This window comes from Heteronotia binoei, chromosome 21 (genome assembly GCF_032191835.1).
Source record: "Heteronotia binoei isolate CCM8104 ecotype False Entrance Well chromosome 21, APGP_CSIRO_Hbin_v1, whole genome shotgun sequence".
Taxonomy (NCBI): domain Eukaryota; kingdom Metazoa; phylum Chordata; class Lepidosauria; order Squamata; family Gekkonidae; genus Heteronotia; species Heteronotia binoei.
The window spans coordinates 2,890,021-2,907,004 of NC_083243.1; the positions used below are offsets into that span (position 1 = coordinate 2,890,021).

The 16,984-nt window shown below is 47.7% G+C and overlaps 1 protein-coding gene across 1 annotated transcript; it reads left to right on the forward strand.

Moving 5' to 3' along the window:
- Positions 1 to 1,377: 1,377 nt before the first annotated feature.
- On the forward strand, positions 1,378 to 16,515 carry LOC132588909 (zinc finger protein 420-like). Its single transcript, XM_060261369.1, has 4 exons — positions 1,378 to 1,384; positions 3,951 to 4,093; positions 13,041 to 15,756; positions 16,499 to 16,515. The coding sequence occupies exons 1-4, from the start codon at positions 1,378 to 1,380 to the stop codon at positions 16,513 to 16,515; spliced, it is 2,883 nt and encodes a 960-aa protein (XP_060117352.1).
- Positions 16,516 to 16,984: the final 469 nt, after the last annotated feature.

Genomic DNA, 16,984 nt, shown 5'->3' on the forward strand with positions numbered 1-16,984 from the left:
TCTTTGTGCCTATATGCTGAGGGGGTCAATTTCAGAGCCCCCTTTCCCTCTCCTGCCCCCATTCTTTCTCCTAGGCAGTCCCTCCTGCAGTCATGAACCCCTCCCAACCCCCCTGCTTTGGACAGCTGGGGGGGCGGGCAGCTCGGATCCTCTCTTCTGATTATGATGATGATCCAAATATTAGATCTCATGCTCAGTAATCAATATATCAGTCCACATCTCTTTCACACATCTATCCGTTGCACAGTTACAGTGCCCTAAACCTCCCTTAAAGTGCAAACGTCTTCTCAGCGTCTCTCAAGAGAATGCAAAAAGTGCTTCCGTTGATCCTGTATTCCTTGAATAAAGGGCTTGCAAAAAGTATTGTCAGCTTCACATATCGATTTCAGTGCAAAGTGGGGGCCTTCTGAGGATGGCCTGGATCAATCTCTCAGGGATTTCTTTGCCACTGTAGTAAACTTTCTTGGTTCTTTATTCAGGGTAGTTGATTGATTATTTCGGCTTCAGCCCCCTAGAGGTTGGTTACTCTGTTAGGCACCAGTTTTGTTCAGCTTTGGAAGCGGAGTTTGTCGGGGATAAGCGATAATCAGTGGAAGAAAAGTTAACTGTATGAAACTGGTATTCTCTTGCTGGTCTTTTTCATTCTGCAAACCGACAACCAAAGCTGGCCTTTTGGGGAGTGGGGTGAGTTAAGAAAGGGGTGTGGGCCGGGGGAAGGGAAGTCCAGCCTGCACTGGCTGCAGCCCCATCCTAACCTCTGGATGTGGGGCCAGTGTGGGGCTGGGGCTGCCCAGTAGAGGAGAGGAACATTTGAAATACCCCTGTTACCAAGGAGGAGAGCGCCTAGCAACCCCATTGGTGCTCATGCAAACACCACCCAAGCCCACCAATGAGAGCATTAGGCAACTCCCCTGACAGGCAGAGAGGGGTGGAGCTTGCTGTTGTGGCCACGCCCCCGATATATACAAGGCCTGGAGGAACAAAGGCCACACAAGAATCCACCACTGTGAGGAACATGGCATGTAAACACACGGAGGAACCGCGCCTGCTCCAAACTCATCGCCCTGCCCCATCCCTCCACAGCTCACTTGGCAGAGGCAGACGTGACACGATGCCAGATTCCCCCTCCTGCGCTGGGGTTGGGGTGTGAGGACGGGCATCCTTTTGCCAGGCGAGAGGGGCACAGACCCCCAGGCAGCACAACAGGGAGAAACGCCAGAGCACAGTCCCAGGAGGGGTGGGGTGGGGGGGTTCAGATCTTGTTCCGGGAGATGCTGACAAGACTTTGAAGCCTGCCTTTTGGGAGTCAGGAGGCCCAGAAAGGAATCCCAGATGGGATCACATGAATGAATCATTCATGCTGATTGGCTTCTCGCAATGGCAGGTATTTTGGCTGACCCTCCCCCTAACTACCATCTGCACCACTGAGATAATTAGTAGCCATGCAAAGGTCTTCAGAGTCTTTTCATAGGCTTTATTCCAAATAGTCTGGAAAATGGCCCTTCTTTCAGGGTGAGTGGGAATACGGGGCCGAGAGAAAACCGATAATTCTCTGGATGAAGGACTTGTGTTATATTTCCTGCTTCTCTTGGGGAATGGAGGTTGTACTTATATGTGCATCTCTGTGTCTGCAGGTTTGTGTGTGTGTGTACCTTCCTTTTGACACACTCCTGTCTGTCTCTCTCCATCCCCTCAGGGAGAAGCCTCCCTTCGTAGCCAAATTAATAAAGGCAGCTTTTCAGAGACGGAGGTGACTCAAGAGAAGGAGAAGGAGATGGAAGAGCAGGACCCAGAAGGTCCTGGAGCTGGCAAGAGAGCAAGGAAGAGTCCCCATCCCATCCCACCTGGAAGTGGTGCTGAATTCTGGGAAAGAGCTGTGCCAGAGGTCCTGTCTAAAGACACCACGACCTCAGATGTACTCTGCCAACACTTCCAGCAGTTCTGCTACCATGAGGCCGATGGGCCTCGAGAGGTTTGCAGCCAGCTCCATCGACTTTCCATCCAGTGGCTGAAGCCGGAGAGGCACACCAAGAAGCAGATCCTGGACCTGGTGATCTTGGGGCAGTTCCTGACTCTCCTGCCCCAGGAAATGCAGGGCTGGGTCAGAGGATGTGGGCCGGAGACCAGTTCCCAGGCGGTGGCCCTGGCCGAAGGTTTCCTCCTGAGTCAGGCAGAGGAGAAGAGGCAGGCAGAACAGGTGAGGGGATTCTCTCCTGTTTGTCTAATTCAAGCAACTAAATCTGACCTTATCTTAAAGTTTCCTTGCCAGATAATTGCCCAGAGCTTCTTCTGCTAGAAGATTTCTGATCCCTGCAGGTACCTCACCAACTCTGCTGAGAGAAGGGTGCAGAATCTGGGAGTGGGGCAGGATCCCTTCCTTGGTCTCTTTTCCATTCCAGCTCTTACCCCTCTCCCTGGCTGCTGTTTCAGATGTGGGGACCCCCTTTGGAGATGGAAGCTGCAATCCCTGAGGCAGAAGGAGCTTCCTTGGAGCAGGGGCAGGGGGTGCAGGCGGTGGAGCGTGCCCAAGATGCCCTCTCCTGTGGTAAGGACTCCTTGTGCCTGAATGCAATTGGGGCAGCCCGTGAATGAGGTGGGAAGAGAGTTCAGGTCCGGGGGGGTGGGAATACGTATTTCTATAGACAACACAGAGTTAATTGGTGGTACTCAATGTCCACAAACCGTGATGCCTCTAAAAGGATGCCTCTAAAAGCCGCCCTGAGCCACTCGTGGGAAGGGCGGGATACAAATCCCGAATAAATAAATAAATAAAATAAGATTAGAAAAATTCCTGGAGGTCAGTGTCTCTCATTATATTAAAAAAAATCACATCTCACCTTCCTTCCATCAGAGTCTCAACTTGCCAAGGTGGGGAGGAAGGTAGATCATCCTCAGCAGAGCTCTTCAGCCTGGTGAATAAAGGGAAACTTCTGGGGCAGCCGAACTCTGAAAACTTGTCCCTGGGGGCAAATACCAATGGGGAACTGTGGCTTCTGTGCTTGTGCTTGAAGGGTCACCTGGGGGGCTGCTGTGGGCAAAAGGGGGTGGAGGAGGGATGGCAGGCGATGGCCCAGCACTGCCAGGAACTTTGGGGAGGGTCTTGGGGTGGGACTTGGGACAGATGTGATATCTTGTTGAAGTTGCATCTGGCTGAAAATCTGGTTGTGGACTTAGTATGCCCAGAGACACTCTGAAAAATCATTCTTATTACCTTCAACTCTGCAGAACTGCTTGATTCACATCTGGCATAATGACGGTGAAGTTTCATGCTATGGCTTTTCCACCAACCCCTTTCCCTCTCCATAGAGCAGGGGTGGCCAATGGTAGATCTCCAGATGTTTTTTGCCTACAACTCCCATCAGCCCCAGCAAGCATGGCCAATAGCTGGGGCTGATGGGAGCTGTAGGCAAAAAACATCTGGAGAGCTACCGTTGTCCACCCCTGCCATAGAGGAAACCCAAGTCTCACAGAAGTCTGAAATATTCTGGCAGCATTTATAATCCCTGAGGCTCATAGGTCCCTGGTGCTTCTCTTCTGTCTCTCCCAGAATGTAATAAAAAGGGTAAGGTCTCACAACCCCAGAAAGGAGGTGTGTGAAGCAGGGAACAAATAAGCCAGCAACCTTCCTTCCTCCCTTGTCTCAGGAACAGGCAGTGAAGAGATGCTGTTGAGCCTTCGTCTTTTCAGAAGGGTAGAAACGGCTGCTGAACCTGCAATCCAGGTAGGAGAGATGGGGGGGGGGGGCACAGCCCGAGTCCCTCCTATTTTCTCAGAGGACTTTTTGCTCCTTCTGTTTCTACAAGGAGTCTGTGTGAGAGATCCCTTGAATACTGTTCCATTTACCCATCCCAAGCCTTCCTTTCCATATCTTCCTAGACAACTCCCTTCCAGTGTGCAACCTCTACCTGGTGTGATCTCTGAAGAGGAGGGGATCTTCTTTTTCTTCCAGGGTCCCTTTTCCTTTGAGGAGGTGTCCGTCTCTTTCACGGAGGCAGAGTGGGCCCTGTTGAATCCAGGCCAAAGAGCTCTGTACAGGGAAGTCATGCTGGAGAACTATGAGAATGTGGCCTCTCTGGGTAAGGATCTTTCATGGGTGCCGTTCCATTGTGATGAGGAATGAATCCCAATACTGAATAGCACTGCAACATTTTGAGGCATGTCCTACCACTAGGGGAGGGGCTGCGGCTCCCTGGCAGAGGATCTGTGTGGAATGAAAAGACCTGCAGTTCAACCGGCAGCATCTCCAGAGAAAAGGATCAGGTAGGAGGTGAAATGAAAGACTCTGCCTGAGACTCTGGAGAGCCGATGCTGGACTGAGCAGATGATACTGACTCCAAGGGACCAAGGGTCTGATTCAGGATAAGGAAACTTCATGTATTCCTAGAATTGGAACTGACCTCTGGGGGGAGGGGGCAGAAATGCCCATATGCAGTATGCAGCAACGCAAGGTGAAAGAACTGCCGACAGCATCCTTAAATTCTATCATGCAAAAGGGGCTCTTGATCTTCCAGCCACCCAAAAGGTATTTCAAGTGAAGGCAGTTGCAGAAAGGCTCTGTGGCGCTCTGATCGGCCCTTCCTCTTCCAGCTCTGCCCCTCTTCAGAGGGTTCAGACCAAATTCCTTAGAGCGAACCTGCAGGTCCCCAGATGTGTCCCGAGTGTACTGACATGACTAGAAACTGGCACTTTGACAATGGAAGCCAAAATGGCATCACTCCATTTCTGGCTGGAAAGGAACTTTCAGCCTGAGGGACTAGTCCGGGGTGGCCAAACCGTGGCTCTTTCACACAGATCGTGTGGCTCCCAAAGCTCCCACTGCCCTGTCGACCAGCTTGGAGGAGGCAGTTCTCTTTAAATCACTTTTCCAAGCAAAGCCAGCTGGGAGCTTGGAGAATGCAGTAAAAGTTGATTTCTTTTCACCTCTCTCTCCCTCCTCCCTCCCCATCTATTTTCCTCCCTCCCTTCCTTCCTTCCACCCTTCTTCCCTCCCTTCCTTCCTCCCTTCCTGCCACACTCCCTCCCTCCCTCCCTTGTTTCCTTCCTTCCTTCCTTCCTTCCTTCCTTCCTTCCTTCCTTCCTTCCTTCCTTCCTCCCTCCCTCCCTCCCTCCCTCCATTCCTTATTTATTTATTTATTTATTTATTTATTTCTCAAATTTATATCCCGCCCTCCCTGCCGAAGCAGGCTCAGGGCGGCTTCCTTCCTTCCCTCCCTCCTTTCCTTTCTTCCCTTCCTCCCTCCCTCACTTCCTCTTCCCTCCCCGATCTTTCTTTCTTTCTTTCTTTCTTTCTTTCTTTCTTTCTTTCTTTCTTTCTTTCTTTCTTTCTTTCTTTCTTTCTTTCTTTCTTTCTTTCTTTCTTTCTTTCTTTCTTTCTTTCTTTCTTTCTTTTTTTCTTTTTTTTCTTTCTTCCTTCCTTCCTTCCTTCCTTCCTTCCTTCCTTCCTTCCTTCCTTCCTTCCTTCCTTCCTTCCTTCCTTCCTTCCTTCCTTCCTTCCTTCCTTCCTTCCTTCCTTCCACCCTCTCTCTCTTCCACCCTCTCTCCTTTACTCCCTCCCTTCCTTCCTTCCCTCCCTTCCACCATCCCTCCCTTCCTTCCACCTGTAGCAGGAAAAAGTCCTGTGTTGCCCAATTAACATTAAATCATACTTACAAAACGAGGTCTGAGGCGAGATCAGGAAAACAGCTTTCTTTATTTAACGTGCACATGGCCCTGTACACGGGCTGCAGACCCAGGAGTCCAAGCTCGGAGGTCTGAGCGAGCAATTACAGTTGACTGCTGCCTTTTATGTTATTTCTCAATCCATATGCCCACTTTAATACATTTCAGCTGGTTTTATACCGCAAACATTTCTGCACCTGACCCGGTTGCGGTTAGCCTCAAGCCTACTTGTTTATCAGCCTGCTTGCTTCTAACTCTTGTGGGCCTCCTGCGGATGCCTACTTTAACTTCTGCTTTTCCCTATACATCATTACAGTTCCTTGTGTTGATAAAGAGCAATCTTTAGTTCTAATAAACCCTTGCTTCCCTGAAATCCAAACAAGACGATATAGCTAGAAAAATCTTATTTGAGTTTCAAGGCACAAAAGGTTCATTATAACTGTTCATTATAACTCCATTATAACTGTTACTCCTTTATTCTGTATTCTATGCTAGTATACATATCAGTCTCTCTGCTTAGCAAAAGAGGAAGTGCTTAAACAAGCATGCAGCTTGCGGTTTGCTTAGGATGTTACAAATTTTGCTGCTTGTCTCCTTCGTTTGCTTAGCTGGCAGCCAGTTCCCCTCTTGCTTAGGCAGAACCACACAAAGATTACTAAAAGCGCTTCTGCTTGCCTTATTGACTCTAAGTTTCTTTCAGCCATTAATATATTGGTTAGATATTGATTAATTGTTTTTGGCCTGATGCCACATTCCCCTCTTTCAAGCTGAGCTTGATAACCTATCATTACATCCCCAAACCAGCACACTCACTGAAATTAACCTGGTAAGAATAAAGGATTCTGTCTTCAGTCCGTGAGCCGACTCGTTAACCATCTGAATAGGCCCCGCAGCTCCTGCGTGACGGCAGCTGGGGGGGGGGGGGTTGTCTCCGATGGCTGTGGAATCCTGCCGTTTCCGATAGGCCAGGATCCAGAGGGAGTTGCCTGTGGAACCTCACTACTGCCGGTGAGTGAGGTCCAGAGGTCGATTTTCAAACAACCAGATCCGGGAGCAAAACTGCACCTGAAAAGCCTATCTTAGAGAAACCTTGATTAACTGCATAGCCAAAGCAATGCAGGGCTCAATACACACTTTTCCTTTCATCATACAGCATTTCCCTTCTGAGGGCTGGGTTTTCTCCTGCACTTTTACCAAAGGGCTTTTTCATGAAACATTTAAAATCCTTAATCGTTTATCTCATTTTGCTACGCATCTCAGTATGAACAAGGCACTAACACAATGTGTCAAGCTAAAACTAGCTTGGGACACATTTTGGCTATCCAATTCTCCTAATGGACCACCATGCTTTCTCTCCTTCTTCTAGGGCTAATGTCTTAGAGGCTTTCTGGGCTCTGATGGAAAAGACCTTATTCCAATTTGAGTAAGCACACAGAGACTAATGGGTGTTCAGTGATCTGGGCAACTCAGTAAAAATCACTATCATAAACTAAAATGGGGTAGTTTCTACATGCTGCACCCCAAAGGCTAATTTAGGCTCTGTCTTGGGTTATTTCTGGCACAGGACACACATCAGGTTACAGCTGTAGCACACTGTCTACCACAGCTGACTCAATGCTTATTCTAGCAAGCTTCTAGTTGCTTTTTCAGATTAACTTCCTCTTTTTACTGCCTTACGCTGTTCTTCTCCTACTTTCGCAATCTTGAAGGATTATTTCAGAAACATCTAGCAGGCACTTTTAAAACCTTTTTGCGCTTTTGCTTCGGCCATGTAAATCATTCTTCTTATCAGACAGGGCTTTTAGGCATAGGGAGTCCAGACAAAAATGTTGAATCGGTGCAGATGCTTGCTCTGGCTTCAGACAAAATTCAACTTCAGTCTCATACTCTCAGGAATGAGGAGGGTGTCAGCTCCACTGACATCGGTAGCCCTAGACCGGAGTCTTAATAACAGTCTTTAACTTCTTTAAGGTCTGACATTACTCAGTGTCTTACTTCAAAGGGCCCTTGCTCAACCCTCTTTGTAACTTCACACAAAGGTTTGGCAATTGGGGCTTTCTTCCTTTGGGGGGCTCTTGTAGGCACACACCATGTTCTGGCACTGGGCCAGCTGCTTCTTCCGTGCTTCTACTGTTTCCTTAGCCGCCCCTCTGGTGCAATTTCGGCCTCAGCCTTCAGGCGCGAGACTTCCTTGATGCCAGTCAGTTCCCCTTTGTGGATCTGCTCGATCTGCTTGCTGCTAGGCAGCGTTCCTTCTGCCAGCTGCTTGGCCTTCTTGTGGGCACCCAGGAGCTCAGGCATCGCAGACATCAGGACCTTCAGATGACCCTTGGTTTCTTCATCTGGACCGGCACTTCTGCTAGGGTTTTCTCTCTTATCTTTGGCAGCAACTTGCACAGGAAAAAGGCTATTGAGCCCACGGCTTCCTCTGTGGCCTTCCACTTCTTGGGCCAGTTGTTTGGCTTGATTCCCATAGCCTTTCATCTTCTGGCTGAACGGTAACTTCCCAATCTCCTTCAGGCTCGATTCAGCTTCCTGCCACTCGGAGCCGACTGGGCCGCCAAGGCTGAGCACCTGTGACTTCGTGGTTGGTGGGCAAATAGATTCTGTGGGCTTCACACAGGCATACTGGCTTCTGGAGGATTATTACTACTTCACACGGATTGATGGGTTTTGTGCCTGCCGGTGGAGCCTGCCGGTATTTGCTTAATAGGCAGATGGGAGCCTGGATCTGCCGGAGGGGCATCACATGGCTGACGGGGATTTCTTCTGAGAAGGTAAGATGGCCAGGGGCAAGGGACTTGCTTCTGGAGTACTTCTCTCTGGGAGAGCCCGTAGATCTGGAACTCTTTGGATCTAACCGATGAAGGGGGGCGAGGGTGAAGCCTAAGTGGCAAAAGAGGAAGGAGCTGGGAGCTTTGCGTTGGGCTTAAAGGACCAGCTCCCTGCAAGGGGCAACAGAGACACTGCTCTATGTCCTAACATCTGATTCCTGGGGGTACCTTGACTAAAATTGCCTTGTCCTGAGACTGAGATGCCTGTCCAGGAACAGTATATGTGGCACATCAACATAATCAATCAAAAACACAAATGGGACATAGTTAGTTCTTCTAGAGGCTGTTCATACATGGCCCTATATGGCAATCATAAAATAAACTACAGCACAGTTTTCCTGGTTAATAAACACCATCTTTGGGGTTGTCTCCCGGAATTTCTCCTGGGTGGAATATATAAGCTTCTCATTTTGTCAAACTGCATGTCATAACCTCAGTCCTGCTAGCCAGCTTAACCACACTCACACTTCCCGTTTCTCTTATGCAACATCACAGAAATATTTCACACTGTTTGGAACCAACTTTTACACTGCCTTGCAGGCAAACTTCTCTGCCTTTCGCGGCCTTACCTGCTCTGATCCCAATCTTTGACCCACTAATGGTCAGATTTTTTTTGACCCTTAATTACCCCCTAATTAATGTCCACAGTGCTTTTGTCACTGTGATGACATCAGTTACTATGCACCATATATAATCAGTGCAATTTGAAAAATTTTCAAGAGTTATGTGATCTTTTTGCCTCCAGCATTTTAGTGTGGGTCAAAGCAAACCTGGTCGTCACACACCAAGTATGTGACATATTGAAATTTATAAACGGTTCTCTCTCCCACACAGTGATATATGGACTTGTAAATTGAAGCTTGAGCCACTTGCTGAGCTCTTCCAGTGATGGTTACACAAGCAAAGGGGCAGAAGCTGCTGTGGCCCATACTAGGGCCACCATTGATCATACCAGGAGATAGATGGCATTTTATTTCCAGGGTCCCAACATTCTGGACCTGGGTCACCTCCGGGGCGAGAACCGGCTATAAATGTACAATTATCACACTGTTTCTCCCCAATATTGCGGGTTAAAAAATTCGGCTCCCTGAAATTTGGTAGTTCCAGGAGCCAATCCCGTGGTAGTGGCCAATTCACTTGTCAAACCGCGAGGTGGGACCTTGGGAGCTCCAATCAGTAGCCTCCCAGATCCTCCAAGACTTTGACTTAATTCTTTGATCCATAGCACAAAACTTTGCTTTTTAATCTATACTGATTCCATGAAGGGTCAAAGATCCACACTGACCCTGCAATGAAATCATAAAGGTGTCTGGGGTGTTTTGATTCTAGTGGTGTTTCACCAAATATATATAAACCTATATGTGCACACCACTTCCCTTTCCAAATTATTCTTTCTTTTACCGCCTCCGGCGGCACCCAAGCGTTAACAACCGCCTCTAGCCGTTGCTCGGGGGACCAGAATAAGGGTTCGGGGTCACCCAGAGTCCACATCTCGCTTCCTCCGGTTTAATTATATAAGGCGAGTTGGGATCCCAGGGGCACTGGTGGCATCGATACCGTCCCCAAAACTGAGGGTCCGGGGCCCACTGGGCTGGAACTGACCCTCTTATTCCAAATGGAGAGGGAATCCCTTCTTCGTTAGTCTGTAGAAACCACAAGACTTTCTGGGGTATCTGCGGTCTTTCGGGATTTTCCCACCTAATATCACCACTGGATATACCCCAAAAATACGGGGTCCATACCAAGTCCCCTTCTTAAAATCTATATTCCATTCCATATTCCTCCCAACTCCCCTACCTCTAAACAATTTAATTTGTATAATTAAATGCTCACACATTGGACCTGACAAATAAACTCTTCCCCGCATTTATTTTTAATTTTTAATTTTTTTAATTTATTTTTTTTTAAACTGCCACCAAATATGATGGGCCCTTCTCCACGGCTGGACGCTACTGCTGGGGCTATGGGCAGTAGCCGGTGCGGCGGTTTGCTATGTGACCTGCCAAGCACAAATGCGAGCACCCGGTCTTTTTCTCAGGAAATACCACCGGGCCCAATTACCGCCCTGCTTCCCAGTAGAAGTTGTGGTTCGGCGCTTGATTAACCAAGCCGTGGTGCCGTTACAGGCTGCTTGCCACAACTGAACGGCATGATTTTTACAAAGCGTGTGTTACCAACAGAAAATCAGCCGTTCCACCCAAGGGCTGACCCCAAACCGAAAGGTGTCGCCTGGGCCCCACCAGCCCGGGTCCTCCAAATACCAATAATCAACATCGGCCCCCCATGAGCACACATGGGACCGCTTTGATAAGTATACAATACGTCTCCCCCGACTGACAGACAACTAGAACACAAGAACAGGGAGGGGTAACATATATGGGACCCTATTCACTCGCTTCTCTGCGGTCCCTGCTTACCGCACTCTCGTGGGCAAGAATCGTACTGGCAGATCCACTATCGATTCGATACCAGGTATCGTCTCAGACACACATCAAGCACGCATCAAGCACACCAGACAGATATGTTACTGTAAAAGGTTACTTCTGTAATGCTTCCTTACTTTTTTTTTTGTATAAGACTGAATTTTACCCCAACAGTGTTAATTGTTTTCTATTACACAGCTTTGTATCGCTGTGGGAGCAAGATAGGGCTCCAGTGAGGGCACACCAAGCGTATCCCTCCCAAGCAGACACAGTTTCTAGGGCGCCGCAGGGGAGAACAATAGGCTAACCTCCCCAAGGTGGCGGGCTGTACTAGTGTGCTGCCGCGGGCTGATCAGACCCGCCCTCCCTCAGAGACGGGGCGTACTCCACGCAGTCTCTCATAGAGGGGATTCCACAGAAAATGGCCACCCTAGGCCTAGCAAAACGTTGTGCACAAGGCTCAGTACTTACAGTTAGGAAATCACCAAATTGGAGCTGGTTCCTGTCGCCTTTTCCTCTAGTTCGATTTAGGCCTTCGGTCAAAGGTCAACTGAAGACGGGGCGGGCAGAGGACGGTCGGCCAAAGGGACGGCAGGGAGCTCCTACCGTGGATCTGGTCCTCCCCACCAACAGCAGTGATCGACGGGGCTAATCAGGGGCTAAAGGCCCCAGATCCCATCTGGGTCGCCAAAATTATGTAGCAGGAAAAAGTCCTGTGTTGCCCAATTAACATTAAATCATACTTACAAAACGAGGTCTGAGGCGAGATCAGGAAAACAGCTTTCTTTATTTAACGTGCACATGGCCCTGTACACGGGCTGCAGACCCAGGAGTCCAAGCTCGGAGGTCTGAGCGAGCAATTACAGTTGACTGCTGCCTTTTATGTTATTTCTCAATCCATATGCCCACTTTAATACATTTCAGCTGGTTTTATACCGCAAACATTTCTGCACCTGACCCGGTTGCGGTTAGCCTCAAGCCTACTTGTTTATCAGCCTGCTTGCTTCTAACTCTTGTGGGCCTCCTGCGGATGCCTACTTTAACTTCTGCTTTTCCCTATACATCATTACAGTTCCTTGTGTTGATAAAGAGCAATCTTTAGTTCTAATAAACCCTTGCTTCCCTGAAATCCAAACAAGACGATATAGCTAGAAAAATCTTATTTGAGTTTCAAGGCACAAAAGGTTCACTCCTCCATTATAACTGTTACTCCTTTATTCTGCATTCTATGCTAGTATACATATCAGTCTCTCTGCTTAGCAAAAGAGGAAGTGCTTCTTAAACAAGCATGCAGCTTGCGGTTTGCTTAGGATGTTACAAATTTTGCTGCTTGTCTCCTTCGTTTGCTTAGCTGGCAGCCAGTTCCCCTCTTGCTTAGGCAGAACCACACAAAGATTACTAAAAGCGCTTCTGCTTGCCTTATTGACTCTAAGTTTCTTTCAGCCATGAATATATTGGTTAGATATTGATTAATTGGTTTTGGCCTGATGCCACACACCCTCCCTCCTTTCCTTCCTTCATTCCACCCTCCCTTCATCCCATCCTTCCTCCCTCCCTCGAACACACCTTGATGTAAAGAAAAACCAGAAAAGCCTTCACAGTGGCTAGATGTGAGGCTCTCCCCTCTGTGGTGCTTGAGGGCAGATTCAGAAGAGATCCAAATTCAGAAGAGAGACTTTGTGAATGTGAGTCTGGGGAGACAGAAAATATTGAGCATCTGCTGCTGAGAAGTTAGTGGTATCATGAGGTTCGAGTTAGATTAATTCAGCCTCTTATAAAAGAGATGCCTGGGCAGACAGATGGGAGGGGAACGTATTTTTAAATATTAATTATTCTTGGGGAAAGGTGGATGTGTGGTTCAGATCAGCCAAACTTTCCTCCTATAGTCATATAGATGCTGTTAGATCTTACTCCCTTTCCAAGTGCTAACAGTTTCTTTCTTTCTATCCCAGCAGAAGATAAGCAGAGGAATGTGGAGGGTGAGGAACTTTATCAGAAAATTCCACATAGAGTTAAAAATGAAAACTTGAACAAAATTGTCAAAACCCACAGAGAAGAGAGAACTTTTACATGCCCAGAGAGTGGAAAGACATTGATTAAGAGTGGCAGTCTTCAATGTCATCAGACAACCCACACAGGGGAGAAACCTTTTGAATGCTCAGAGTGTGGAAAGAGATTCAGTCGGAGTGGCCATCTTCAAGATCATCAGAGAACCCACACAGGGGAGAAACCTTTTGAATGCTCAGAGTGTGGAAAGAGATTCAGTCGGAGTGGCCATCTTCAAGACCATCAGAGAACCCACACAGGGGAGAAACCTTTTGAATGCTCAGAGTGTGGAAAGAGATTCAGTCGGAGTGGCTATCTTCAAGATCATCAGAGAACCCACACAGGGGAGAAACCTTTTGAATGCTCAGAGTGTGGAAAGAGATTCAGTGAGAGTGGCCATCTGCAAGGTCATCAGAGAACCCACACAGGGGAGAAACCTTTTGAATGCTCAGAGTGTGGAAAGAGATTCAGTCAGAGTGGCAGTCTTCAACATCATCAGAGAACCCACACAGGGGAGAAACCTTTTGAATGCTCAGAGTGTGGAAAGAGATTCAGTGAGAGTGGCCATCTGCAACGTCATCAGAGAACCCACACAGGGGAGAAACCTTTTGAATGCTCAGAGTGTGGAAAGAGATTCAGTCGGAGTGGCCATCTTCAAGATCATCAGAGAACCCACACAGGGGAGAAATCTTTTGAATGCTCAGAGTGTGGAAAGAGATTCAGTCAGAGTGGCCATCTGCAACGTCACCATAGAACCCACACAGGGGAGAAACCTTTTGAATGCTCAGAGTGTGGAAAGAGATTCAGTCGGAGTGGCTATCTTCAAGATCATCAGAGAACCCACACAGGGGAGAAACCTTTTGAATGCTCAGAGTGTGGAAAGAGATTCAGTCGGAGTGGCCATCTTCAAGACCATCAGAGAACCCACACAGGGGAGAAACCTTTTGAATGCTCAGAGTGTGGAAAGAGATTCAGTCGGAGTGGCCATCTTCAAGACCATCAGAGAACCCACACAGGGGAGAAACCTTTTGAATGCTCAGAGTGTGGAAAGAGATTCAGTCGGAGTGGCTATCTTCAAGATCATCAGAGAACCCACACAGGGGAGAAACCTTTTGAATGCTCAGAGTGTGGAAAGAGATTCAGTGAGAGTGGCCATCTTCAAGACCATCAGAGAACCCACACAGGGGAGAAACCTTTTGAATGCTCAGAGTGTGGAAAGAGATTCAGTCGGAGTGGCTATCTTCAAGATCATCAGAGAACCCACACAGGGGAGAAACCTTTTGAATGCTCAGAGTGTGGAAAGAGGTTCAGTCGGAGTGGCCGTCTTCAACTTCATCAGAGAACCCACACAGGGGAGAAACCTTTTGAATGCTCAGAGTGTGGAAAGAGATTCAGTCGGAGTGGCCATCTTCAAGATCATCAGAGAACCCACACAGGGGAGAAACCTTTTGAATGCTCAGAGTGTGGAAAGAGATTCAGTGAGAGTGGCAGTCTTCAACGTCATCAGAGAACCCACACAGGGGAGAAACCTTTTGAATGCTCAGAGTGTGGAAAAAGATTCAGTGAGAGTGGCAGTCTTCAACATCATCAGAGAACCCACACAGGGGAGAAACCTTTTGAATGCTCAGAGTGTGGAAAGAGATTCAGTCAGAGTGGCCATCTTCAAGATCATCAGAGAACCCACACAGGGAAGAAACCTTTTGAATGCTCAGAGTGTGGAAAGAGATTCAGTCAGAGTGGCACTCTTCAACGTCATCAGAGAACCCACACAGGGGAGAAACCTTTTGAATGCTCAGAGTGTGGGAAGGGATTCAGTCAGAGTGGCCATCTTCAAGATCATCAGAGAACCCACACAGGGGAGAAACCTTTTGAGTGCTCAGAGTGTGGAAAGAGATTCAGTGAGAGTGGCCATCTGCAACGTCATCAGAGAACCCACACGGGGGAGAAACCTTTTGAATGCTCAGAGTGTGGAAAGAGATTCAGTCAGAGTGGCACTCTTCAACATCATCAGAGAACCCACACAGGGGAGAAACCTTTTGAATGCTCAGAGTGTGGAAAGAGGTTCAGTCGGAGTGGCTGTCTTCAACTTCATCAGAGAACCCACACAGGGGAGAAACCTTTTGAATGCTCAGAGTGTGGAAAGAGATTCAGTCGGAGTGGCCATCTTCAAGATCATCAGAGAACCCACACAGGGGAGAAACCTTTTGAATGCTCAGAGTGTGGAAAGAGATTCAGTCGGAGTGGCTATCTTCAAGATCATCAGAGAACCCACACAGGGGAGAAACCTTTTGAATGCTCAGAGTGTGGAAAGAGATTCAGTGAGAGTGGCCATCTGCAAGGTCATCAGAGAACCCACACAGGGGAGAAACCTTTTGAATGCTCAGAGTGTGGAAAGAGATTCAGTTGGAGTGGCAGTCTTCAACATCATCAGAGAACCCACACAGGGGAGAAACCTTTTGAATGCTCAGAGTGTGGAAAGAGATTCAGTCAGAGTGGCCATCTTCAAGATCATCAGAGAACCCACACAGGGGAGAAACCTTTTGAATGCTCAGAGTGTGGAGAGAGATTCAGTCGGAATGGCCATCTTCAAGATCATCAGAGAACCCACACAGGGGTGAAACCTTTTAAATGCTCAGAGTGTGGAAAGAGATTCAGTCAGAGTGGCCATCTGCAACGTCACCAGAGAACCCACACAGGGGAGAAACCTTTTGAATGCTCAGAGTGTGGAAAGAGATTCAGTGAGAGTGGCAGTCTTCAACATCATCACAGAACCCACACAGGGGAGAAACCTTTTGAATGCTCAGAGTGTGTGACAGAGTTTGAATGCGTAGGAAGGTGTGGTCCCCTGAGTGAGTAGATAGTTGAGTGCAACTCCAGAACACTGTGGTAAAACAAAGACTCCACAACAGCCAGTTAACAGTTATATTTTGGGTTCAACGTAAGAGGCAGTCATAGCAGGCAAATGGTCATACACAGAATAGCAGTCCTCCAATATGCAGCACCAAATCACAGTCCAATAGAGAAGTCAAAGTCAGTCCAATACATTACATGAATAAGCAATAGTAGTCAGTCAGTCAATCCTCCAAAGTAACAGTCTATCAGAGTTTCTCCTTCACATATGTCATTTATCCAGCATCGCCCAGGGCCAAGGCACGGCATGTAAGCCAAGGCAAGTACTGTGGGTAATGCTACCACAGATATAGTGCAGCCACCCAATCCTAAGCCTGATTGGTAACATGAGCTGCACCTGTGCTTCTCGTGACTTCTATCACAGCTGTATAGTTTTAGTTGCATAACCTTGACTCAGCAGTTTAGTTCTTAAAGGAACTCAACACTGACATCCTCCCCTTTATGGAACTAAAAAACATTCTATACAGGTAACATAAACTATTTACATTCATAGTTCACATACATTCCAACAACACGGTAGTAATATTGCAACTTCACTTCAGACCAAGTTTTATACAGTTGTCTTTATGCTTAACTGGTGTCTGAGCCTTTGTGAAAATGTCTGCAATGTTATCACTCGTTGCACAGTATTCCAGAGTGATTAGCCTGTCTGTTAAACATTGCTTCACATTGTGGAACCTGACGTCTGTGTGCTTGGATCTTGATTTAACCCCAAGATTGGTTGCTAGCTTTAGAGCCGCCTGATTGTCCTCAAACACAGTGATAGGTTCTATGTAAAACAAACCAAGGTCAGCTAGTAGCTGTTTGTACCAGGTTAACTCACTACAGACTGTACTGAGTGCGGAATACTCTGACTCGCATGTCGAGAGAGCTACGTGTCGTTGTTTCAGAGATCTCCACCCTACCAGGACACCACCCATGAAAATTGCCAATCCGGTGGTTGACTGCCGGGTGCTCTGATCACTGGCAAAACTTGCATCTGCGTAAGCGTGTACCTTTAGATCCTTAACAGGTGTTATATACAAGCTTAACTCTAGAGTATGCTTTAGGTATCTAAGGACATGTTTAGCAGCAATCCAATGGCATTGTCTTGGCTCCTTTACTGCCCTTGCC